The sequence below is a fragment of the Lepidochelys olivacea genome (genome assembly GCF_965140295.1).
Source record: "Lepidochelys olivacea isolate rLepOli2 genome assembly, chromosome: 2".
Lineage (NCBI taxonomy): Eukaryota > Metazoa > Chordata > Testudines > Cheloniidae > Lepidochelys > Lepidochelys olivacea.
The window spans coordinates 255,754,012-255,781,657 of NC_140412.1; the positions used below are offsets into that span (position 1 = coordinate 255,754,012).

The following is a 27,646-nucleotide window of genomic DNA, read 5'->3' on the forward strand; positions in this document are numbered from 1 at the left end:
TTAGAGAGGCTACAAAAAAAGAAGCCCAAATAAGAATGGGGGATTTCAATTGTCCCCATATTGACTGGGAACATGTCACCTCAGGATGGGATGCAGAGAGAAAATTTCTAGACACCATTAATGACTGCTTCATGGAGCAGCTAGTCCTAAAACCCACAAGGGGAGAGGCAATTCTTGATTTAGTCCTAAGTGGCACACAGGATTTGGTCCAAGAGATGAATGTAGCTGAAGCACTCAATAATAGCGACCATAATGTAAATAAATGTAACATCCTTGTAGAGGGGAGTATCAGAGAAACCCACCACAGTAGCATTTAACTTCAGAAAGGGGAAGGCTCCCCAAATGAGGAGGCTAGAAATGGAAATTAAAAGGAACTGTCACAGAGTGAAAGGCCTGCAACCTGTACTGTAATAGAGGCTCAAACTATATGTATACCCCATATAAAAAAAGCAGTAATAGGACTAAAAAAAGTTACCATAGCTAAACAATAGAGTAAAAGGCAGTTAAAGGCCAAAAGACATCTTCTAAAAATTGGAAGTCAGATCCTACTGAGGAAAATAGAAAGGAACATAAACTCTGGCAAGTCAAGTGTAAAAGTATAGTTAGCATGCCAAAAAAGAATTTGAAGAGCAACTAGCAAATAACACAAAAAAACTCTCTGCAAATATTTTTTTAAGTTTATCATAAGCAAGAAGCCTGCCAAACAATAGTGCATCACTGGATGACCAAGGTGCTAAAGCAGCACTCAAAGACAATGTTGTTGCGTAAAAGTTAAATGAATTCTTTGCATCAGTCTTCACTGCAGAAGATCTGAAGGCGATTCCCAAACCTGAGCCATGCTTTTTAGGTGACAGATTTGAGGAACTGTCCCAGATTGTGGCGTCAGTAGAGGAGGTTTTGGAATAAATTGATAAACTGAACAGTAATAAGTCACCAGGACCAGATGGTAGTCACCCAAAAGTTCTGAAGGAACTCATGAAATTGAAAAACTACTAATTGTGGTATGTAACCTGTTGCTTAAATCAGCCTCTGTACCAGTTGACTGGCAGATAACTAATGTAACAAGGATTTTTTTTACCAGGTGATCCTGGTAATCACAGGCCAGTAAGTCTGACTTCAGTACCAAGCAAATCAGTTGAAACTTTAGTAAAGAACAGAGTTATCAGACATATAGATGGACATGATATGTTGGGGAAGAGCCAACACTGCTTTTGTAAAGGGAATTCATGCCTTACCAATCTATTAGAATTCTTTGAGGGACTCAACAAGCGTGTGTTTAAGTGTGATCCAGTAGATACAGTGTACTTGGACTTTCAGAAAGCCTTTGACATGGTCTTCATTAAAGGCATCATGAGATAAAAAGTAGGCATCATGAGATAAGAGGGAAGGATATCTCCTCCATCAGTACCTGGTTAAAAAATAGGAACCAAAGGGTAGGAATAAATCCTCAGTTTTCACAGATGACTTCTAAATAGCAGGGTCCCTCAAGGATCTGTACTGGGACCAGTGCTGTTCAATGTATTCATAAGTGATCTGGAAAAACGAGTAAATAGTGAGGTGGCAAAGTTTGCAGACGATACAAAATTATTCAAGATAGTTAAGTCCAAAGCTGACTGGAAAGAGTTACAAAGGGATCTCACAAACCTAGGTGACTGGGCAACAAAATGGCAAATGAAATTGAGTGTTGATAAATACATAAGAACATAAGAATGGCCATACTGGGTCAGATCAAGGTCCGTCCAGCCCAGTATTCTGTCTGCCGACCGTGGCCAATGCCAGGTGTCCCAGAGGGAGTGAACCTAACAGGTAATGATCAAGTGATCTCTCTCCTGCCATCTGTCTCCACCCTCTGACAAACAGAGGCTAGGGACACCATTCCTTACCCATCCTGGCTAATAGCCATTAATGGACTTAACGTCCATGAATTTATCTAGTTCTCTTTTAAACCCTGTTATAGTCCTAGCCTTCACAACCTCCTCAGGCAAGGAGTTTCACGGGTTGACTGTGCACTGAGTGAAGAACTTCCTTTTATTTGTTTTAAACCTGCTGCCCATTAATTTCATTTGGTGGCCCCTAGTTCTTACATTATGGGAACAAGTAAATAACTTTTCCTTATTCACTTTCTCCATACCACTCATAATTTTATATACCTCTATCATATCTCCCCTTAGTCTCCTTTTTTTCCAAGCTGAAAACTCCTAGCCTCTTTAATCTCTCCTCATATGGGATCTGTTCCAAACCCCTAATCGTTTTAGTTGCCCTTCTCTGAACCTTTTCTAATGCCAGCATATCTCTTTTGAGATGAGGAGACCACATCCGTATGCAGTATTCAAGATGTGGGCGTACCATGGATTTATATAAGGGCAATAAGATATTCTCCGTCTTATTCTCTATCCCTTTTTTAATGATTCCTAACATCGTGTTTGCTTTTTTGACTGCCGCTGTGCACTGCGTGGACGTCTTCAGAGAACTATCCATGATGACTCCAAGATCTTTCCTGATTAGCTGTGGCTAAATTAGCCCCCATCATATTGTATGTATAGTTGGGGTTATTTTTTCCAATGTGCATTACTTTACATTTATCCACATTAAATTTCATTTGCCATTTTGTTGCCCAATCACTTAGTTTTGTGAAATCTTTTTGAAATTCTTCACAGTCTGCTTTGGTCTTAACTATCTTGAGCAGTTTAGTTTTGTCTCCAAACTTTGCCACCTCACTGTTTACCCCTTCCTCCAGATCATTTATGAATAAGTAGAATAGGTTTGGTCCTAGGACTGACCCTTGGGGAACACCACTAGTTATCCCTCTCCATTCTGAAAATTTACCATTTATTCCTACCCTTTGTTCCCTGTCTTTTTAACCTGTTCTCAATCCATGAAAGGATCTTCCCTCTTATCCCATGACAACTTAATTTACATAAGAGCCTTTGGTGAGGGACCTTGTCAAAGGCTTTCTGGAAATCTAAATACACTATGTCCACTGGATCACCCTTGTCCACATGTTTGACCCCTTCAAAGAACTCTTAACAGATTAGTTAGACATGATTTCCCTTTACAGAAACCATGTTGACTTTTCCCCAACAATTTATGTTCTTCTGTGTGTCTGACAATTTTATTCTTTACTATTATTTCAACTAATTTGCCTGGTACTGACGTTAGACTTACTGGTCTGTAATTGCCAGGATCACTTCTACAGACCTTTTTAAAATATTGGTGTTACATTAGCTATCTTCCAGTCATTTGGTACAGAAGCTGATTTAAAGGACAGGTTACAAACCATAGTTCCACAATTTCATATTTGAGTTCTTTCAGAACTCCTGGGTGAATGCCATCTGGTCCCAGTGACTTGTTACTGTTAAGTTGATCAATTAATTCCAAAACCTCCTCTAACGACACTTCAATCTGTGACAATTCCTCAGATTTGTCATCTACAAAGGACGGCTCAGGTTTGGAAATCTCCCTAACATCCTCAGCCGTGAAGACTGAAGCAAAGAATTCATTTAGTTTCTCCGCAATGACTTTATCGTCTTTAAGTGCTCCTTTTGTATCATGATCATCCAGGAGCCCCACTGGTTGTTTAGCAGGCTTCCTGTTTCTGCTGTACATAAAAAATATTGTATTACCTTTTTGAGTTTTTGGCTAGCTGTTCTTCAAACTCCTTTTTGGCTTTTCTTACTACATTTTTACACTTAATTTGGTAGTGTTTATGCTCCTTTCTATTTACCTCACTAGGATTTGACTTCCACTTTTTAAAAGATGCCTTTTTATCTCTCACTGCTTCTTTTACATGGTTGTTAAGCCACAGTGGTTCTTTTTTAGTTTTTACTGTTTGTTTTTTTTAAATTTGGAGTATACATTTAAGTTGGGCCTCTATTATGGTGTCTTTTAATTTCTGTTTAACTAACCTCCTCATTTTTGCATAGTTCCCCTTTCTGAAATTAAATGCCACAGCTGCTGAGGTGTTCTTCCCCACCACAGAAATGTTAAATGTTATTATATTATGGTCACTATTTCCAAGCGGTCCTGTTACAGTTACCTCTTGGACCAGATCCTGCACTCCACTCAGGACTAAATCGAGAATTGCCTCTCCCCTTGTGGGTTCCTGTACCAGCTGCTTCAAGAAGCAGTCATTTAAAGTATCGAGAAATTTTGTCTCTGCATTTCGTCCTGAGGTGACATGTAGCCAGTCAATATGGTGATAATTGAAATCCCCCACTATTATTGAGTTCTTTATTTTGGTAGCCTCTCTAATCTCCCTTAGCATTTCATAGTCACTATCCCTGTCCTGGTCAGGTGGTCGATAATAGATCCCTACTGTTATATTCTTATTAGAGCATGGAATTACTATCCATCTGTGGAACATGTAGATTCATTTAAGATTTTTACTTCATTTGATTCTACATTTTCTTTCACATATAGCGCCACCCTTCCCGCGCGCACCCCCTTCCTCCCCCCTACATGAGCTGTTCAGTCCTTCCGATATGTTTTGTACCCCGGAATGATTGTGTCCCATTGATTGTCCTCACTCCACCAGATTTCTGTTATGCCTATTATATCAATATCCTCCTTTAACACAAAGCACTCTAGTTCACCCACCTTATTATTTAGACTTCTAGCATTTGTGTACAAGTACTTTAAAAACTTGTCACTGTTTCTTTGTCTGCCCTTTTCTGATGTGTCAGATTCTTTTTTATGTGAATGTTTCTCGTCTGATCTGGCCCATACTTTATCCTCTTCCATCCTCTCCTCCTGACTAAAACCTAGAGAATCTCTATCAATAGATTCTCAGTGTGTAATGCACATTGGAAAACATAGTCCCAACTATACATACAAAATGATGGGGTCTAAATTAGCCATTACCTTTCAAGAAAGACATCTTGAAATCCTAATGGATATTTCTCTGAAAACATCTGCTCAGTGAGCAGTGACAATCAAAATAGCTAACAATATTAGGAACCATTAGGAAAGGGATAAATAATAAGACCGTAAATACTATAATGCCACTATATAAATTCATGGCCATGCCCACACCTTGAGTACTGTGTGCAGTTCTGGTTGCCACATCTCACAAAAATATATTAGTATTGAAAAAGTATGGAGAAAGGCAACAAAAATGATTAGGGGTATGGAGTAGCTTCCATATGAGGAGTGATTCAAAAAATTGGGACTCTTCATCTTGGAAAAGAGATAACTAAAGGGGAATATGGTGGAAGTCTATAAAATCATGAATGATGTGGAGAAAGTTAATAAGTGTTCTTTAGCCCTTCACATAACACAAGAACTAGGGGTCACCTAATGAAATTAATAGGAAGCAGGTTTTGAACTAACACATAAGGCAGTACTTCTTCATACAAGGGACAGTCACCATGTAGAACTCGTTGCCAAGGGCTTTTGTGAAGGCCAGAAGTATAACTGGCTTCAAAAAAGAATTAGGTAAGTTCATGGAGGTTAGGTTTCTTAGTGGCTGTTCAGCAAGATGGTCAGAACACATCCCTATGCTCTGGATGTCCCTAAACTTTTGCCAGATGCTGGGAGTCGATAACAGGGCAGGGATCACTGGATAATTGCCCTGTTCTGTTCATTCCCCCTAAAGTGTCTGGTGCTGGCCATTGTTGGAAGACCGGATAGTGGAGTAGATGGAACATTGATCTGACCAGGAATAGCCAATACACAAGATGCTCTTCAGCTCATAGCTATTTTGTACAGCTCAGAGAATACATTGAAAGGAGTGTATACACTGAGAGCTTCTGTTTGCTTGGTAAAGAGACATAGATAAATGAAAAATTCACTAATACAGCTGAATGTATATTATTTATCATGTAAACATGGTAACTGAGTTACATGTGTGCTGCTGTCTGTTCTGTTTTGTGATAGAACTCAGCCAAAGTAATTTGAAACAATCAATTCCAGACATTCAGTTTTACTGGAGCTAGCTATGTTTTAAAACTCTCATTCGCTATCTTGTTTACATATACACTCATGTGCTTGCCATTTTCTTGCTGCTGCTAGGTCCCAATTGCCCATATCCGTGATTATTTTAAAAAAAATAACTCCCACATTTTTGTATTGTTACAAAATAACAGAATAATTGGGTAAAATCACAATTGAAGTCGGAGGTTTTGCAAAACTGGTCAACCCACTTCCATTTTGCAGTTAACACAAGGCATTTTATTTACTATATTGGCTGCAAGGAGTTTGACACAAGCTACCGTCACCATTTTAAGAAACTGACAACTAGAATTTTTCTTGGTGATTTACACTAGAAAAACAATTTGGAGGGACTGTACATTGAGAAGTAGTAGTTTCCATATTGTAATATTAATTCTCAGCTTTTGGTAATACCAGTTTGTTTGCACAGAGTATATTATCTCAGCCAAATTCTGCTCCCCTTTCTTAAATTATGTAGCACCTAATTCCACAAGTAGTCCCATAGACTAGATTTAAAATGGAACTACTTGCATAGTAAGGGACAAGTCAACCAGAGTAAAGGTGGCAGAATTTGATCCTAAATGGCTACTACAGAGTTTCCTACAAAATGAGCAGGAATATTTGTAAAATCTCTGTATATCTTACTATTGTGGTGCTCCTGTTCTAGTAAAAATTAAATTATCTTAAGGTATTTTTCTTAAATAACTGTAAACCAGTCTTTAAAATTCATGCAAAATTAATAACACCACTTAGGACCAGATTGTGCAACCCTTTAACTTACTGGGTTGCATTTGCACAAGTTAACCCCATTGAAGTCAATGGGACTACTTATATAGCAAGGTATGACTCAAGATAAGTAAGTGGTTAAGAATCTGCCCCTAAATTAATGATTTTTCTTTATGTAGCAGCTGAATGCAAATCCAGTGTAACTGTAAATTTAAATTAAAATACTCTGAATTCTCTTAATTTTGTGAAGCTGGAGTTACTTCACTGATTTGAATTAAGCTTGAAAACCTTACAATCATTGTGATTTTGTATATTTTTAAGGGCAATAAAAACCTCTCCTCCTGTGTGTTAATGCAACAAGTGATTTACATACATTCCACTTGAATTTTCTTTGAAGCCCAACATGTGCCACTGTGCAAGTATTGGATAACCTCTTTAAACCATTTGAGGAAAGTTGGGGAGTTTTTTACCTCTAATAAGTGCATTTCTATTTTGCATAAAGGCATCAAAACACCATTGCCAAGGATTTGTACAAAGTTCAAGGCTTTTGCATTGCCACAAACATTCCTATAATTTCTGAAAGCATTACAACCATCTGCTGCAACTATCAACAACAGTCAAACTATATTCTGAATCCTGAGCCAGGTTTTAATCCTTTAGGAATATTCTCTTCAAAATGTGATTATAACAGGTGTAACTTCATCTCATCAGCCTTTAACAAGGTTTCTGATAGCTAAGCTAGACAGAATCAAGCTGAAATATCTCACCTGTTTTGCTGTTTGCAAGTACCCTGAAAACTACTAAGGGCTACTAGGATGATCCGAGGAATGGAAAACTTGTCTTATGAAAGGAGACTCAGGGAGCTTGGCTTGTTTAGCCTAACTAAAAGAAGGTTGAGGGGAGATATGATTGCTCTCTATAAATATATCAGAGGGATAAATACCAGAGAGGGAGAGGAATTATTTAAACTCAATACCAATGTGGACACAAGAACAAATGGATATAAACTGGCCACTAGGAAATTTAGATTAGAAATTAGACGAAGGTTTCTAACCATCAGAGGAGTGAAGTTTTGGAATAGCCTTCCGAGGGAAGTAGTGGGGGCAAAAGATCTATCTTGCTTTAAGATTAAACTCGATAAGTTTATGGAGGAGATGGTATGATGGGATAACATGGTTTTGGTAATTAAATATTCATGGTAAATAGGCCCAATGGCCTGTGATGGGTTTTTAGATGGGGTAAGATCCAAGTTACCCGGGAAAGAATTTTCTGTAGTATCTGGCTGATGAATCTTGCCCATATGCTCAGGGTTTAGCTGATCACCATATTTGGGGTCGGGAAGGAATTTTCCTCCAGGGCAGATTGGAAGGCCCTGGAGGTTTTTCGCCTTCCTCTGTAGCATGGGGCACGGGTCACTTGCTGGAGGATTCTCTGCTCCTTGAGGTCTTCAAACTACAATTTCAGGACTTCAATAGCACAGATATAGGTGTGAGGTCTTTTTTAGGAGTGGTGGGTGAAATTCTGTGGCCTGCATTGTGCAGGAGGTCAGACTAGATGATCATAATGGTCCCTTCTGACCTAAATATCTATGAATCTAAAACTAGTTTGTTTTACTCACATATATATCTTGCTTTTATATTGCTTCTAGAAATGGTTCCTTCAGGTAATCTGGTGACTGTGTCAACTATTCAGCATCTTCTGGCACATTTCAAGGGATGACAATTGCAGGAATGATCATGTTTGAGGGTGGCCCCCATTAGTTTAGTGGTTTAATTTAGTAGATGAACTATCCTAATTTGCCCAATGCATCTAAATACTAAAGCCTCAGAAATACCTGAAGATGACTCATGAGAGAGGTGGGGGTGCCTTGGCCCAGAGTAGAGCCAGGGCAGTAGCTGTGGTTGAGCTGCAAACTAACATGTCTAGACAAGGTTTTCTATAAGTGGTAATCACCAGTTAGCAATAATGAGTTCTCATATAAAGCTGCTAAAAATATATTCAGGAAACTGTCAGTGAATTGCAGAAAGCCCCTAACAACCTTGGGGAGGTCATATAATGATGTCTGGAGACAGAGCTGCAGGAGGTTGCCATCTGAGCAACAAGAAATTGGGCAGTGTGACAGAGAGGCTTGGGAGGGGAAAAATATGGTCTTCAGTAGGTTTTAATAATGAGAACAAAGCACCAGCTGTGGTTGAAAAAAATCATAACATTATCTTCATGCTTTCTCTTGTACAAGGGGAAATGAAGTCTTACAGAATAAAAATTCAGCCATGTCCCCAGTTATTCCTTTAAGGGTGTAACAAGGCTACCTTCTCTGCCTTTTGGACCACCACACACAAAGGCAGAACGCTTTCTAAGGTTATAAGCACCAGTGTTTTGTTTATTAGGTCCCCTCCACCAGTTCATTAGTACAGCCTTGTGCAGCAATATATAAGGGCACATAAACTTGCCCCTTAGCCCACTTTCTGTGGAGGGAGAGGGAAAGATCCAGTATCCCCAGGCTCCTGTTAGCCTCCCCCTTGCACTTCCTTGCTATCTTCTAACTTTTCCCAGCTCATGGGTTCATTGTTCTCATTAGTTTGTCAGCCTTCTGCCTAATTAAGTCATTGAGCACCCATCTCCCAGTTAAGTCCACTCCAGAAGGAATTGTTTGTTAGTTCAGTAGACTGCTGGGTCAGTACTGTCAAAAAGAGGAAAAAGCATTTATCTCAGTTTTGTAATTCACACTTTTATCCTTCATTACTGGGTCTTTTCAATGACTTCATACAGATAAACACCGTTCATCAATTTTCCTTTAAAAGTGACCTTCAAAGGGTTTTTTTTAATTGGGGGGGGGGGGCCTTGTGCGCTCTTTTTATAAGATGCTATAATCACTTGGTCTATGTCTTTAAACCTAGTGCTGGGAAGTGTTGCTCTTGTTCCCTGCGTGTTAGTGCCAGTAAGCGTTGCTCTTCACTGAGCCAGGGTATTTCAAGAATTAGGACCAACTTTGTCTTTGTGCAGTAGTGAATCCGCAGTGAGACTGAAGGGGATAATTCAGATTTGAAAGTTATTGTTAAAACCTAACATTCTTTAGTTGTGATTGGACAATGTTTAAAGCATTATAGACTTTCATGTTTTCATTGTAGGTTCAGATCTATGAATTGGAGGAGCACAAGATTGAAACATGGAGGGGTGAGAACACTTCTGTTAAGATCCATTGATGCCTCTTAAGGAAACTTAATCTCTGAAAATCGTGTTTTGGTTACTCATCTCTTAATCTGTCTCTTACTAAGATACTTGAATGAAAACAGGAAATATTTAGCGTTAGTCTATTTGCTCACACTGTTTATTCTGCACTTGAAATAATAATCCTGTCTGTATTGGTGGTGGTGGTGGTGGTGGTGGTGGTAATAATAAACTCTAGTGAAAGAGGTCCTGTTTTCAGACTGACTTTCATAGAAGTCGTTTTTTGGTTTTGTTGTGTTTTAAAAAAAAACAAAACAAAACCAAAAAACGACTTCTATGAAAGTCAGTCTGAAAACAGGACCTCTTTCACTAGAGTTTATTATTACCACCACCACCACCACAAGTACCTTTTATATGAGTAAATCTTAAACTAACTTGTTTGGATCTTGGTGGGGTTATATACTGTACCTTCTCCCAATGACAGCTTCACAATCAATATTACAGTATCCTGCTTTGACAGTCACATTGTGAGCTAATCGTTGTGTGAGAGCTTGAGAAGGACTTTGGTAACTTCATGCCACTTAATGAACTGTTCCTAAATATAAACAGTCTCCAACTGCCTATGATTTTTAAAATCTCTCCTACTGTTTTAAACACACTTTGTGGAATGTAGCAGTTGGTTGATTGCTTGTTTGCTTTTTCCAGATTTATGTTAACAAGTTGTGGTAGCAGTTTCAAATATATTTTTATAGTCATGCGCTAGTTACCTTTTTAAAAATAGCAACTTGGAAAAGGAATTGTAAACTAACATTTAATGATGTTGTGTGGAGATGATTGTCATACAATATTTTAACATCAGTTCATACTGATATAAAGGAGTCAAGCAAAAAATTGAAAATCAAATAAGTTGATTAACTTTATAATTTACAACTTAGTCTTCTAAAAATCACCAGCTGAAAGTTCTTAGTGTTTGTTTCATATATATCTAAATATAAAATCCACCTTTGGTGCATGTGCACTCAAGATCAGCATGTTGGGGCCAGCTGACCCTTAGTTCCTCCTTACCACCCACCCAAGGCTGTGAGGAAGAGTGTGGCTGCTTGTAGTTTCTCCTGCAAGCTTAAAACAAATTGTGTGTATATATAGTTATCTTAATATAGGTCTTGGTATTTATGATAGATAGGTTTTAATAGGCAGGCATGGCAGGTTTGTAGAAATTTTGGTGGTGCCCAGAACCTGCCCCCCAAACTCCGCCCACCCAAACTCCGCCCCCCACCTGCCTAAGGCTCTGGGAGGGAGTTTGTGTGGGGGGAGGAGGTCTGGGGTGTAGGCCTTGGGCTGGGGCAGAGGATTGGGGTGCAGGCTCTGGGAGGGCGTTTGGGTACAAAAGGGGTGAGAGGTTAGGCTCTGGGAGGAAGTTTGGATGGGGTCTGGGGTGCAGGCTCTGGGATGGAGTTTGGGTGCTGGGTGCAGGCTCTGGGCTGGGGCAGGGGGTGGGGGTGCAGGAGGGGGTGAGGGGTGCAGGCTGTGGGAGGGAATTTGGGGGCAGGAGAGGGTGTGTGGGACAGGGTGGGGGTAGGAGTGGGGGTGTAGGAGGGGGTGTGTGGGAAGGGGGAGGGAGTGCATGCTCTGGGAGGGAGTTGGAGGTGGGAGGGGGTGCAGGGGTGGGGCTCGGGGGTTCATGATGCAGGAGGGGGCAGAGGGTTAGGGTGCTGGGGGATGAGGGCTCTGGCTGGGGCCACTGATGAGGGGTTTGGAGTGTGGGAGGGGCTCAGGGCTAAGGCAGAGGGTATGGGTGCGGGGTGAGGGCTCTGACTGGGAGTGTGAGCTCTGGGGTGGGGCTGAGGAGTTTAGGGTGCAGGCAGGCTGCCCCGGGGCTGGGGCCAGAGAGGAGGACTTCCCCCGGCCCTCTCCCTGCCGGCAGCAGTGAGCTCTGGGGGAGGGGCCCCCTTCTCCCTCCTGGCAGCACACTCACCCTGCACCGCTGTCACTGCACGTGCTCCTAGGGCCCCTCTCAGGTCCAGGAAGCCCCCTTGCCTCCCGTGGGGTGGGGTGGGGCTGCCATGACATGTGAACCTCCTCCCCTGCTGCTGTCCCTCACTGTAGCCTCACCGGGGGTTAGGGATGGGGCTTGCCCCTTGCCCAGGAGCAGTGATTTCTGGCAGGGGGGCCCCCGGTGCTGGTGGAGGGGGCAGCTGGAAAACGTAAGGGTCAGAGGTGGAAGGGCAGGGTAAGGGCAGCCTGCCCTGCCACTCACTTGCATGGGGGGCATTAGGACCCTACGATGGCAGTTGATGCCGGGAACCAACAGAGCAGAGTCAGCCTGGAGCTGCAGGGGAGAGGCAGGGACGCTCTGGGACCCAGGGAAGGCGCACAGGGGCAGCAAGTGGGGGTCGGGGGACACTCAGCAGGGGGGCAGCAGGCGGGGTCCGGGGAGAGACCCGGCACCAAACATTGGTGGAGCCTGGGCCCTCAATATTACTGGAGCCCGGGCATCACCAGCCCATACAACTCGTCGCCCCTGTTAATAGGCTTCTGTTTTGGGTAGTAGTGCTTTTCATTGCCTGGTACCAAGCTACAGCCCTTATAGTTGAGCAAAAATATCGGTGGTGCAAATATTGCCCATCTGGTGAGGTGGCTATGTCCCTCAATGATGGACATACAAGATGCCTGTTATGCCTGAGAGAGGGGCATATTACTGACACATGCACTGTTTGTCAGTCATTTTCTAAACACACTGAAAAGGTGAGAAAGACAGGGCTGGCTCTAGGATTTTTGCTGCCCCAGCAAAAAATTTTTTGCCCACCCACGCTTTTTTTTCATCACCTTCCCAATCCCTTTCCTAAATCCCCGGCCCCATCTCCTCCCCTCAGCGTGCCGCATCCCCCTCCCCCCCCATTGCTTCCTGCGGCTCCTACCCTGCAACCCCCCACCCTAGCTCACCTCCGCTCCGCCTGCTCCCTTGAACACGCCACCACTCCACTTCTCCCCCCTCCATCTCAGGCGAGGGAGAGGCAGCGCATTCAGGGGTGCAGGCGGAGCGGAGGTGAGTGAAGGTGGGGGGGAGCGCAGGAAGTAACGGGGGGGGGTAGAGGAACCACTCCCCACCCCAGCTCCACTCCACCATCGCCACCTCCCCTGAGTGCGCCACTGCTTGGCTTCTCCCTTCCTCCCTCTCAGGCTTGCCACGCGAAAGGGAGGTGGGGAGAAGCGGAGCAGCAGTGGCAGATGGAGGCAGAGTGGAGGGAGTAGAGGCGAGCTGGGGCGGCGGGGGCACATTTCTAGGGGAGGCATGGCCGGTGCCGGAATGCCGCCCCCTAGAAATGTGCCACCCCAAGCACCTGCTTGTTTTGCTGGTGCCTAGAGCCAGCCCTGGTCTCGCCTAAAAACTTTATCTGCTGGACAAATCAATGAGATCTGCCTCTGATCCAGGTAAACAAAATTTTACCCAGATCTGAGAAGTCTTCCACCAGAAGTACCCAATAAGTTTGGATGTAATGGCCAGCTCTAGAACTCCTCCTCTGAAGCATTCTTCTGCTGCTATTATTACCAAGTCCTCTTGAATGACTGATTGGGTAGGATACAGTACCACTCTTAACAAGGAGTAATGGTCTCAAGTTGCAGTGGGGGAGGTTTAGGTTGGATATTAGGAAAAACTTTTTCACTAGGAGGGTGGTGAAACACTGGAATGCGTTACCTAGGGAGGTGGTGGAATCTCCTTCCTTAGAAGTTTTTAAGGTCAGGCTTGACAAAGCCCTGGTTGGGATGATTTAGTTGGGGATTGGCCCTGCTTTGAGCAGGGGGTTGAACTAGATGACCTCCTGAGGTCCCTTCCAATCCTGATATTCTATGATTCTAAAGAACATATATACAGGTCTTCATGTTAGGAACCTTGCAAAAAGGCATAAATCACCTCAGCCTTCCTGGTACAAAGCTGGAGTTGGGATCCTCTGTCACCCAAAAAGAATCTGTACACCAGTACCAGATAAGGAGCACCCTCAAAGCAGTCTCCCATATGCACTCCATGGCACTGCCTTTGGGACGCTCAGTACTGACATCAAGGCTTTTACTGTTCCTGTACCAGTGACTTCCTAACTTTCAAAATTGTTGCTTCTGGTACTAACTGTCTTGAGACAGAGATTCACTATACTCGGGGGAGGGCAAGGGGAGAAGGGGGAATCTACTTTTATCTGCCCTCCCTAAGTCACAGTTGTTACCTTTATCGGTATGCACCACTGACATTTCCTCAGTACCGAGTAGGTCTTCTGTATCATCTAAAGATTTTCCTAGATCAGGCCCTGGGATGCCTCTCAAATCAGATCCGCTATTGGAAGAAAAGTGTTCTTTCTTATCCACTTCAGACCACACTGGGGAGGGTTCATTCACATACTCCAGATCTCTCTTATCTGACCCTTCTACCTCCAATAAGGAGTCCAAGGATCAAAATTTACCCTAGTAGATGTAGGGGATATAAGGAGAGAACCTGGTACCTTCCCTGTGGCCCCCAACTCATTTTGCTTATAGCTATCATTCATGGCCATTGTGGGCACCATGGGGCTTCCATCACACCAGAAAACCTTCCTCTGCCACCTCCAGGGCCCATCTCCCTCCTTGAAGGTCCAACAGCATTAGCAATCCCAGATGTCACTTACTGATCCTGAACTATACAAGTTTCTGATGAAAATATAATCAGTCAGCTGAACTTGCCCCTGCTGCCATTTCATTGTCATCCCCTGACAAAGCTATGGTCCCATCTATTCCATCACCTCAACAGCTACAAGGCTTTTCAAGACCTTCTTTGTCAGATGGCAGAGCTGTTAGGCATTACAGCTGAGTTAGTGCAAGAGAAATCCCATAAACAGTTACACATCCTGTGCACCTGAAGGCCAGATAGACTCTCTGTGCTGCATAGGGAAGTCTGTTATAACATGCACAGTGCTCATGGCAGACTCCTACATCTGTTCCACTGAAATCTAAAAAAGGTAGAGAGAAGGTACCAGGACTATCCTCAGGATTTCAGTATTTTTACTTTCCTCCCACATCTAGATCCCTTGGGCAGCAGTTACTACAAGAGAGCCCAAACCAGCAAAGCTCCAAGGCAACACATAAGGAAAAACAGTCCAAGTTGTATCTCTTTGGAAGGAAGAGCTATATCATTGCCAGCCTCCAGTTTAGATAGCCAACTACTCTGCACTCCTTGCCAAGTATGAGTACATCAATTGGTATAAAGTATTGGACTTTTACTGATAGACTACCACAGGAGTTCTAGAGAGGAAATAAGATCCTTAATTTCAGAAAGTTAACTAATAGCTCAGAACTCCTTACAGGCAGCAATTGATTGCATCAGACACTGTGGCAAGATTGATGGTAACATCTATGACAATGAGGTGGAGGCATTTTGAATACAATCCTCACAGAATCTCAAAGAAATACAGATTGCTATAGGAAACCTCCTTTTTAAGGGTTTTGATCTGTTCAGCAGAAAGACAGATGTGTTATGCTCATCAAAGGACTCCCGGGCTACACTTGGGTTCTTGGGTCTACACACCCCACAACCCTGAAGAAAAGCAGCTTAGCAGCCCTATTCGAGGCAGGTTCCTCCTGCCCCCTTTTTAGTCTCTATACTAAAGACTGTAAGAACCACTGAGAAAGAAACAAAGAATACACAGATGACCTGCATTCTTTCTCAGGGGCAGCAGTGTTTGTGTGATGGTTAACTGAGAGCTTCCCAAAACACATACCCTTTCCCTATCTAATTTGGACACAGTTTATTTTCTTTTTTGGGAAGCTTGGGCCAATATTGCCTCATACTCTTGGATCCTGGAAATCGTAGAGGTTGGATATTAGGTTGCATTTTAGATGTTTCCTGTCCTCCATCCACATTCCCCATCCCTTTTCAGTGATCCCTCTCAGAAGAGAATTAAATCAGGAGATGTCCTACTTTGGGAGCAGTAGAAGTGCCCCTTCAATAAAACGGGGAAAGTTGTTGTTCCTGTTCCTTTTTCCTTTAACTGAAAAATAAGATGCTGCCCAATTCTGGATTCAAGGAAACTGATTCCTTCACGGGGGCAAGTTCAAAATGGCTACCCTTGTCTCAGTAATCCAATTTCTAGAGTCTCCACCTTCGAGATGCATATTGCCATGCTTTGATCCACTCAGCCCACACAAGCTCCTGAGATTTCTACTGGGGAGCTCACATTTCCAGTTCAGAGTCTTTCCGTTCGGGTTATCAACAGCCCCAAAGGCTTTCACAGAAAGTTTGGATCTAATGGCAGCATACTTAAGGAGACATAAAAGTTTGTTTGTTCCTGCCTGAGTGACTGGCTTGTTTGGGGGAGCTCATGGCAACAGGTAAGATGTGATTCATCACATCCTACAACTCTTTGCCACCTTGTAACTCAAAATCAATAAGGAAAAGTCCATCTTTGATGCTTACCCAGAAAATACAACTTATTGTGATACTGCTGAACTCCATAACAGGTAGGGCATACTTACCTCAGGCCAGATTGTTTCAGGTTGATAGTTCATGTGACTTCATGCACATTGGTCATGCCACGTACCAGGCTTTACTTCAGCCACTTTTTCATACAATGAAAGTAAATGTGTAGTTCATATTCCTTAAGTCCTAATATTTCCAATTGATGGAAGAATCCCAATCATGTATGCAGAAGTGTTCCATTTTCTCTACCTCTGTCCTCAAAAACAGTAGTGACCAACTCCTTCATCCTTAGCTGGGGAGCATATCTAGACAACATGAATCTCCAGGTTTGTGATCCTCAAAGGAGACTTTTCTTCACAGAAATATATTAGAACTTCAGCTTGTGTAGTGTTTAGTGTTTCTCCCTCTGATCCAAGGCAGAATGGTATAGCAAGAGAAAGAGACAAAACCACACACAGCATTATATGTGAGCAGGCAAGGAGGAGCACAATCAGCTTCCTTGTTAGGAATTAGTCTGCTTGTGGAATTGGTGCATCCAGCATCAGATCATTCTGAGGCCTGGTCTACAGTACGCGATTATTTCGGAATTAGCCAAGTTACCTCAAAATAAAACTGGCTCTGTCCACATGTCCAAACCAGTTTTTTCGATTTAAAGGGCTCTTTACTCTGATTTCTGTACTCCACCTCAGCAAGTGGAGTAGCGCTAAAATCGAGATCGCCATTCCGGGTTACAGGTACTGTGGACGCAATTCAACGATATTGGCCTCCAGGAGCTATCCCAGAATGCTCCCTTGTGACCGCTCTGAACAACACTCTGAACTCCGATGCACTAGCCAGATAGGCAGTAAAAGCCCTGGGAACTTTTGAATTTCCTGTTTGGTCACCACCATCACAGGCGACCATCAGCACAGTCCACTATCACAGGCGACCATGCAGTCCCAGATTTGCAGACGAGCTCCAGCATGGTCCGAAAGTGAGGTACTGGATCTCATTGCATGTTGGGGAGATGAATCTGTTATGGAGGAACTATGTTCCAAAAAAAGGAACATAAATACGTATGCTAAAATCTCCAGGGCCATGATGGAAAGAGGCTACTCCAGGGACACAGAACAGTGTCGTCCAAAAATCAAGGAGCTCAGGCAAGCGTACCAAAAAGCCAGGGAGGCGAATGGGCACTCTGGGTCACAGCCCTATTCGTGCCGCTTCTACCGTGAGCTGCATGCAATTATGGGGGGTGATGACACCACTACCCCACCACTGTCCGTGGACGCCTGCAAGGGGGGAGTAGCACGGAGCGAGGAGGATGAGTTTTTTGGAGGAAGAGGACAGTGTGCAGGCGGCAAGTGGGGAATCTGTTTTCCCCCCTAGCCAGGAACTATTCTTAACGCTGGAGCCAATAGCCTCCCCCTACTCCCAAAGCATGCTCCCAGACCATGAGCCTGGAGAAGGCACTTCTGGTGAATGAGAGTTTGATCGGAGCCACACAGTGGGGGGAGGGAGGAAACCCAGCCACGCTGGGCTGTTCACGTTTAGTTTAAAGGGCTCATCCCTGTTCAGAGCCTCATCGGAGCCCTGCGGGGGGGGGGGGGGGGCGTGGGGTGAGGGAGGGTGTTCTGTGAAGTGATCATCCCAGAGAGCCCGCAGGCTGCCTGCAAGCTGAATTCTGTTGTCTGGCCGCATGTGATGGCTTACTCACACCAAAGTGGCAGGCACTTCAGTATAGGAGGCAAAATGAGACCTTGTACAGAAAGAATATGTGCTGTGTACTATGAATTGCCTGTTTCACTGAGAAACTGTGTCCCCTTTGTTCTCTAAAATGTATCTTTTAAAATACTACCCTCCCTTTTTCTCCTCCTGCAGCAGGTGCCAATGTTTCATTGCGGCCCCTATCTACTCTGTCCCAGAGGTTGGTTCAGATTAGAAGGCAGAAAAAACGAACTCGGGACAACATATTTGCCGAGCTCCTGCACTGATAGGGCCCAGTTGAATGTGTGGGGGCAAACAATTGCGGAGTCGCATAAAGCGTTACATGAATACGAAGAGAGGAGGGACGCACGCGATGAGTGCAGGCAGGATGCTATGGTCAAGCTCATGAGGGAGCAAACTGACATGCTCCGCTGTATGGTGGATCTAATGCGAGAAAGGCAGCAAGACCACAGACTGCCGCGGCAGTCCCTGAATAACCGCCCTCCCTCCTCTCCAAGTTCCATAGCCTCCTCACCCAGATAAGAACACAGGGGGAGGCTACGGGTACCCACACAGTCAACCCCAGAGGATTGCACAAGCAGCAGAAAGCTGGCATATCCTAAATTTTGATTTGGTTTCTGAACTTGTCCTTCCCTCCTCCTCCCCCATCTAGCTTCTGATTTGTCTCGGTGTTTTGTGCAACTAATAATAAAGAACGGTTTTTAAACAATTGTGACTTTATTTCCTTTATTTATATAATAATATAGGAGGCGGGTAACTTTTTAAGAGAAACAAACACAACTCTCAAACCGTACCCTTGCTAGTCATGAAACTGGCTTTCAAAGCTTCTCTGATGTGCAGCGCGCCCTGCTGCGCTCTTCTAATTGCCCTGTTGTCTGGCTGTGCGAAACTGGCCGCCAGGCGAGTTGCCTCAACCTCCCACCCCACCATAAATGTCTCCCCCTTACTCTCACAGATATTGTGGAGTACGCAACAAGCAACAATTACAATTGGAATATTGGTTGTGCTGAGATCAAAACCGAGTCAGTAAACTGTGCCAGCGCGCTTTCAAATGTCCAAATGCACATTCTACCACCATTCTGCATTTGCTCGGTCTATAGTTGAACTGCTCCTTACTCCTGTCCAGGATGCCTGTGTACGGCTTCATGAGCCATGGCATTAAGGGGTAGGCTGGGTCCCCAAGGATAACTATAGACATTTCAACATCCTCAACAGTAATTTTCTGGTTTGGGAAGTAAGTCCCTTCCTGCAGCTGTTCAAACAGACCAGAGTTCCTGAAGATGTGAGCATCCTGCACCTTTCCCGTTGATGTCGGTGAAACGTCCCTTGTGATCCACCAGTGCTTGCAGCACCATGGAAAAGTACCCCTTGCCGTTTATGTACTGGCCGCCCCGGTGTTCTGGGGCCAAGATAGGGATATGTGTTCCGTTTATCGCCCCGTCGCAGTTAGGGAACCCCAGCACATTGGGAAATGTGCGGACTATTGTGGATGGCTTTAAAGTCACTATCCTTGATAGCAGCTGGTCAACGATTGCGTTGGTTACTTGCAGCACAGCAGCCCCCATAGTAGATTTGCCCACTCCAAACTGATTCCCGACTGACCCGTAGCTGTCGGGCGTTGCAAGCTTCCACAGGGCTATGGCCACTTGTTTCTCAACTGTGAGGGCTGCTCTCATTTTGGTGTCTTTGCACTTCAGGACAGGGGACAGCAAGTCACAAAGTTCCATGAAAGTGGCCCTACGCATACGAAAGTTTCTCAGCCACTGGGAATCATCCCATACCTGCAACACTATGCAGTTCCACCAGTCTGTGCTTGTTTCCCGGCCCCATAATAGGCGTTCCACAGCATGAACCTGGCCCAACAGCACCATGATCTCCCAATTGCCACATGCCATGCTTCTAGGAACGTCTGTGTCCATGTCCTCATCAGTAATCGCTTCCTCACCCGGTTTTGCAGGTACTGCACGTACTACTGGATAATGCGTGAGGTATTTACAATGGTCAAAACTGCAGCGGAGATCTGATCGGGCTCCATGGCTATGGCGCCTGCATGGCTAATCCTGGAAAAAGGGCACGAAATGTAGGAGAGCAGAGTAGCAGCGGAAGCTGTGCTGTTCTGTTCACGGTAGCCGAACAACAGCTGAAAATGGTTGTCTTCTGTGGCTTTCAGGGAGGTGGGAGCCCAGGACAGACAACATGGAGAAGCTCGGAAGCGTGGCAATAGCGGAAGAGCAGAGTTGGCGGCGGAAGCTGTGCTGCTCGGTTCACGATGGCCGAGCACAGCTGAGTTGGAGAGGTGGATTCATAGTAGCAGGAGAGCAGCGGTGCACTGTCTGCTGAAAGCAGTATGGCGTCTGCACACCAAAAAGGCACAAAATGATGGTCTGCCATAGCTTTCTGATGACACACACCCAGAAACACCCGCAAGAATGTTTTTCCCCTGTCATGCACTGGGAGCTTAACCCAGAATTCCAGTGGGTGGCGGGAACTGTGGGATAGCTACCCACAGTGCACCACTCCAACATTCGATGCTAGCCTTGGTACTGTGGACGCAATCTGCCGAATTCACGTGCTTTAGTGGGGACACAGAAGACTGAATGTATAAAATAGCTTCCGAAAATTCGAAGAGAATAATTTCGAAATAATTTTGTACTGTAGACATACCCTGATAGTTATTCACCTACCAGGACTAGCCAGATCACTTGAGCAGGCAGTTTTCAGAAAAGCATGAGTAAGACTCTTTATAATTCAGTCTTTCAAATGTGGGGTTACCCACACATAGATTTGTTTACCACAAGCACAAACAGGAAATGTCCCACCTGTTGCTCTGAGGGGTCTGAACCTGGGACCACACTCAGACACATTCTCATTTCATGGATCCCAGGTCTGATGTATGTATATCCTCTGATACTGAGAGTTTTAAAGAATCTAAAACAAGAGTCTGCAGTAATGATCCCGATAGCATCAGTTTGGCCCAGGCAATTCTGATACCCAGACCTTGTAGATTTTCAATTGTCTCCTTTTAACATTGCCAATTAGTCCAGATGTAGTCTGTGTCGTGTTTCTTCTCCCCCCTCTCCCCCAAACAACTGGCATCTAGACCCAGCCTCTCTACATCTCAGAGCATGGATACTGGCTGGCTGATTATCATGGAAAGAGGCTTGTTCTCAAATCCACAATTTCTCCCCAAAGTGGCTTCAAACTTCCTCTTATCCTATCAATGTTCTTCCCTAAACTACATTCCAACTGAGGGAAGCAAGACTCAACTCTTTAGGTGTATGGAGGGCACTCTCATTTTATCTGTATAGAACAGTCATCCAGGGTCTTACCTACATTTTTTGTTGCCTCTGCAGAGAGAAAGATGAGCCGGGCCAAATGATCTTAAAGGCGATCAAAATTGGTCTCAGATGATATTACGATTTGTTACCAGTTAGCTAGTTTAGATTTTCTGGGTGAGGTCAGGTCTACTGGCCAAAAGATTCTGATCTCAATTGTATAGGGCATTTGTGCACCAAGAGTGGAAAATATATATCTAGACAGCACATCTAAGAACCACAGTTACTGTAAGCCTTCATCCAATGGATGAATTTTCTCTTCATGATGTTTTGTATTGCTATAATGACACCAAGTGGTGATACTCTTCTTTGCATTACTTTAATTCTTGTTTAAATAATTCCTTTAGATCCCTTTGCTGATTATCCGTTTAACTTCAGTGTAGAGGGCTCACTGTCAAAAGTACCCCTGCACCTTTATTTAACTTAAAAAAAAAAAAAAATTCTAGATGTTTGTCTCCTTGTGAGCCTTTGTAACTTCTTATCCATTTAATTTTGTAGTGGGGAGTTGAGTTATACACATCATAGTAATTGTCCACTTCCTTGTAGCTAAAACACTTACTTTTAAAAATGTTTGTTTTTTAATACAGAGCTTTATTTACAAGAAACTTTTAAGCCTTTAGTGAACATCTCCCCGGATGCAAGGTAAGTTTCTGTTGCTTGCTTCTAAATTGTGCTGATCTTGGAATTAGTACTAGGGATTTCGTTATCTACATTAAAGAGAAACAGGATTTGAGTTTGTGAACTAGAGTAAGATAACGAAGAATGGAAAGACTCTGCATGTTTTTATTTAAGTGACTCAAAGGAAGAACTCTCCAAAAATCAGCGTTGAGTCCAATAGGATATCTTGTAGCGTAACAGCAACTTTCGAGCTTTCCACAAATCCCTTGCTTAATTGCCTTCAATGCACTTGTCAAGCAGGGGATGGGGCCAATGACATGACTGCATTTTAACTTGTATACATATCTGAGCTGAGAAAGCAGATACTATAGGGAAGATGATTCTTGCATACATCACTCCACGAATCCTAATTACATTACAAGGAAAATCATTTGTCTAAAGTGTTACTCTAATAAATGCATGCTACTGATGCAAGAAGTGTTAATCAAAATACTAACTTTTTGGAGCTATGTCCTAAGCATTTGTTCCAACAGTCTGGGAAATGTCAGTATTTCAAGGGTTAACCTTGCATTAAAAATGAGTAATCGGTTATTTTTCTTGCAGTCAGACTAACATTTTCTATTTCCTAATGTGCTTTCAAGAAGAGTAAGGCTGTGTCTACACTACCACAGTAAGTCGACCTAAGTTACGCTACTCCAGCTACATGAATAACATAGCTGGAGTCGATGTACCATAGGTCGACTTACTGCGGTGTCTATACCGCACTGGGTTGACGGGAGACACTCTCCTGTAGACTTACTTTACGCTTCCCATTTGGGGTGGAGTATGGAGGTCGACCGGAAAGCGATCTGCAGTCGATTTGGCTAGACCCGCTAAATCAATACCCAGTGCACTGATCACTGGAGCGTTGATCCAGCTATAGTATAGACATAGCCTAAGACTAGATGGCTCGACTATAACAGGGTTCAAAAAAGAGCTAGATAAGTTCATGGAGGATAGGTCCATCAACGGCTATTAGCCAGGATGGGCAGGGATGGTGTCCCTAGCCTCTGTTTGCCAGAAGCTGGGAATGGGTGACAGGATGGATCACTTGATGATTACCTGTTCTGTTAATTCCCTCTGGGACCCTTGGCATTGGCCACTGTCAGAAGACAGGATACTGGGCTGAATGGACCTTTGTTCTTACCCAGTATGGCCATTCTTATGTTCAAGGAATTGTTAATGTCATACAGCCTCTCATCTCTTGTTCACTATTTCAAATTCAATCAGAGTTATTGCCCTCTAACATTTTTCCCACCCCCCAATCATCTCTCAGTGGCATATGTTTAATCAGATGGTGATTTTGGCTCCATTTCTTGTGGACAAGTGTACACATCCTGAAAGACTATTGACAATAAATAATCATTTATAATTGGCATTGCCGGATGTCTCAAAGAACCAAAGTTTGAAAGAGTGTTCAGTGAAAGTGAACACTTTTCCCCGTGATGTGATCCTTTCAACTGAGGATTGAGATACATCCAGTGCAAGAGAGTTGGAATACTGTGCACTGTCACTCTGTGTGTTTCTCTTTGAATAGAGGGCATTCGTTTTGAGTGCTATTAATTGACTGTCTTTATTTTTGAAGAGATTATTGTCCTAATGAAAAACTTAAATTGTGGAGAAATGTTGCTTCTACTAAACTCTCTGTTATAATGGTTCACTGTCCCTCAATGTTTACTGATACCAAGGGTTTATTAAAATGTTGATGTATATCTGTGTGCATGTGGTTGGTCTTCAACAATAGTGAAAGTAAACTTGCTGACATCTTTTGCTGACAAGTTCTGCAATTTCTCTAGGATCTTATGTGAAAATTATGGTAGATAATTATTGGTCTTGTGTATTCTTTGTGATGCTCTTATGATGTCAAAGTATGTTTTGGAATTTCACGGTCAGAATTCACTAACAGATTTAATTATTTTTCCTCAGCCTTTTTGATGCTGTGTATTCATTGATCAAAAACAAAATCCACAGATTGCCAGTTATTGATCCTGTCAGTGGGAATGCACTTTATATACTTACCCATAAAAGAATCCTCAAGTTCCTCCAGCTTTTTGTAAGTAATTTAAAATGTACTTTGACTAATTGATTTAAATAGAAGCCTATTACTATTTAATAATGTAAACCCTTCACTTGGAAACTTTTCTTGATTAAACACTTTAATTTGAACATTTTTGCGTGTAAGTGGCTTTGCATCTTTTCTTGACAGTAGAAAAGACAGGCTAGAAGGAAGGATCAAAAATGTTGTCTCCCCCTCTTCTCTCCCCCCCAATTTAGAAAAAGATGGTAGCTGACACAGACTGTCCTATATTCTATTTTGATGTTTTCTCTCCACTAACAGTACTGCAAAAAATGTCCAGTTCAGCTCACTATTCTGTTTTTCTGCTTTTTCCCCAACAAAGAGAGACTGGAATTGTCCTTAGGTTATTCTTGCAGCTTCTGTTATGGTGGTGAGAATGAAGCGAGAGAGGATTACTGTAGTTCATACTGTGTTCAGAGAAGCCCTTATAGAATTTTAGAAGCTTAGATAACACAAAAACTAGGGGCCACCAAATGAAATTAATAGGCAGCAGGTTTAAAACAAACAAAAAGAAGTATTTCTTCACACAACACACAGTCTACCTGTGAAACTCCTTGTCAGAGGATGCTGTGAAGACCAAGACTATAACAGGGTACAAAAAAGAATTAGATAAATTCATGGAGGATTCATCAATGGCTATCAGCCAGGATAGGCAGGGATGGTGTCCCTAACCTCTGTTTGCCAGAAGCTGGGAATGGGCGACGGGATGGATCACTTGATTACCTGTTCTATCATTCCCTCTGAAGCCCCTGGCATTGGCCGCTGTCGGAAGATAGGATACTGGGCTAGATGGATGTTTGGTCTGACCCAGTGTGGCCATTCTTAATGTTCTGATCAGCCAGACTAGGTGGTGAGCTGGATGGGAAAGCAGGTTTTGAACTAAGTACACAGTCCAGAATGATTACGCTTTGTCTTTTTGTTCCTGCTTTTTTTGTTGTTTCTGCTTTCAGTAAACTGAAAAAGGGGAAGATGCAGCTTAGAGTCAAATGCATATAATGTGTTGTCATTACGTACGATTAGATAAATATACAGCATCAGAACAGAACAAGTTCATTTTCTAATCTTAATTCTGCACCTCTTTGATAAAATTGTTCTAGATCTGAACCTGTTTTTCAGCTTAACTAAAACGTACTATTGGATTGCTATGAAACTCTATGATAATGATTTGAACTCTGTAGATAAAGCATTGAATGCTGACTTTTTCGGGAGTTCAATTATATGGGGGCACTTTAGCCATAAGACATCTATATGAGGAAAGAAACAGTTCCTAACCTTTCTATAACTGTTCTTCGAGATGTGTTGCACATGTCCATTCCAATGTAGGTGTTTGCACACCCCGAATACAGTTGCCAGAATTTTTTCCCCTCGTGTTATCTGTCAGGTTAGCTCTGGTGCCACGCACAGAGCACCAATATAAAGGGCCCTGCCGACCCTATGCCCCCTCAGTTCTTTCTTTATTGGCTGACTCAGACAAGAGGAGAAGGGAGGCAGGTCTTGGAATGGACATGTGCAACGCATCTTGAAGAACACGAGTTAAAGAAAGGTTAGTAACTGTTTTTTCTTCGAGTGCTTGTACATGTCCATTCCAATGTAGGTGACTCCCAAGCAGTTGTCTAGGAGGTGGGCTCAGAGTTCATGAACATGCTGACTGCAACATTGCTCGGCCAAAGCTAGCATTGTTTCTGGTCTGCTGGGTGATAGTATAGTGCAACAGTTCTCAAACTGTGGGTCGGGACTGCAAAGGGGGTAGTGACCCTGTTTTAATGTGGTCACCAGGGCTGGCTGAGACTTGCTGGGATCAAAGCCTGAGCTCCACTGTCTGGGGCTGAAGCCTGGAGGCTGAAGCCTTGGGTAGTGGAACTGAGATTACAGGCCCCCTGTCTGGGGCTGAAGTCCTTGGGCTTTGGCTTTGTCCCCCACCCCAGGGCAGTGGGGCCTTGGCTTTGTCTCCCCCTCTCCACCTCCCCCTCGGGGTGGCACAGATTGGGTGGGCTTATGCTTCAGTCCCGCCTCCTGGGGTTGTGTAGAGTTTCCTGATGAGCCTTGTGACCAGACTGGGGAGGAAACATGCCAGCTGTCACCACAGCCTCATCTGGGGAGGAGGAAGAGGAAGCCAGCATTGTGTGGGGGGCCTCAACCCCTCCTTCTGTTTTGCCCAGGACCTATGGCAACGCCTCTTGAAGTTTGGTACTGGAGTCCAGACTGGGAGTCTCCTGGCGAGGTACCAGTGGTGCTCTGTTCTCAGAGGCCACCGAATAGGAGCACCTTTAGAAAGAGCCCTGGGCTGGGCGGGAACCCCCACTGATTTCAGAAGGGCCATTGCATGTACTCGGTGTCACCTGTGCATTTGGGGCCATAGTGGAGTAGGAGTGCCTCAGCGAGTAGCGTGGGTGACTGTGAGGGCGAGATGAGTTGACCCCACTTCTGACGACGACAGTGAGTCCTGGTGAGACAACCAGGGCGATGCAGACCCTGTTACTGCCAGAGATGGTGGTGGACAATGGTGAAGCCTGTGATGAGGCCACGAAAGAGGGTTTGCCCCTGGAAAATAGTCCTGGAGCCAGGCGGTGGCAGGAGGAAGATGGTTCCCTGCCACTCAATGGCACTAGCAACACCAATTTCAGCATCGCCAGAGATAGAGGCACTGGCAATGAAAGGAGGTCTCTGGCTGCTGTGAACACTTCAAGAATTGATGGCACCATAAACATATTGGAGTTATGTTGCCTACCTTAGGTCGGTGCCTCTAAAGTCAATGGAACCTGCATAGGTGCCAGAGTTGCTGGTGTCAAGGTGGAAGAATGTCCCAGCACAGATCTCACTGTGTCCCAGTCCCCATGTCTGATTGACTTTAGTGCTGGGGATTGACCTCTCTCTGGCTGCTGCTTGTTTTTCTTCTTAGGCATTAGGAATGCTCTGCACCGACACCGAGGTACTTGGCACCGAGTCTGAGCAACTCAGCTCTGAAGCAGGTCTCAGAGCTGCCTCCATGAGAAGGCCCTTCAGTCTCACTTCCCAGTCCTTTTTGGTACAAGATTTGAAGTCCTTACAGATCTGGCAGTGGTCCTTCTCTGAGCCTCTCCCAAGCACTTGAGACAGCTTGAGTGTGGGTCGCTCAAGGGCATCGACTTGCCACAGGAAGCACTGGGCTTGAAGCCAAGGCGTGCCATGGCACCTGGAGATGGACGAACTTCTCTAACTGATCGGGGAAGGGCCCAGCACTAATGTAACTGGGGGGGGAGGAAATTAGCTACAAAAAAAAACGGATTAACTATTTACACTAGAAAATAGCAAAAACTATTGTGACGTTTGCCGAAGCAACCAGAGCAGTTCCAGCAACTGTCATAGGCAGTAACAAAGAACTGAGGGGGCACAGCATCAGCAGGGCCCTTTCTACCAGCACTACGAGTGCGCAGCACCAGGGGGCACCAGAGCTGAGCTGACAGATCCACTCGCAGAAAAAATTCTGGCAGCTGTTCTCGGGGCAGGCACACACCTACATTGCAATGGACATGTGCAAGCACTTGAAGAAAACTGCATTGTAAACCCATAAATTTCTAGGCCAGGAGGGACCCTTCTGATCATCTAGTCTGAGCTCCTGTATAACACAGG

The 27,646-nt window shown here is 44.1% G+C and overlaps 1 protein-coding gene across 3 annotated transcripts in view; it reads left to right on the plus strand.

Annotated features, from left to right (window-relative positions):
* PRKAG2 (protein kinase AMP-activated non-catalytic subunit gamma 2) overlaps positions 1-27,646 on the plus strand; it is a 386,465-nt gene that overhangs the window by 346,232 nt on the left and 12,587 nt on the right. For all 3 annotated transcript variants that reach the window (XR_014710259.1, XM_084619463.1, XM_084619464.1), the window contains 3 exons: positions 9,783-9,828; positions 21,891-21,945; positions 23,887-24,013. Coding sequence is in view for 2 of the 3 variants with exons in the window: in XM_084619463.1 (XP_084475589.1) it covers positions 9,783-9,828; positions 21,891-21,945; positions 23,887-24,013 (228 nt within the window). In the remaining variant the exon portion in view is untranslated. The remainder of the gene's footprint in view (positions 1-9,782; positions 9,829-21,890; positions 21,946-23,886; positions 24,014-27,646) is intronic.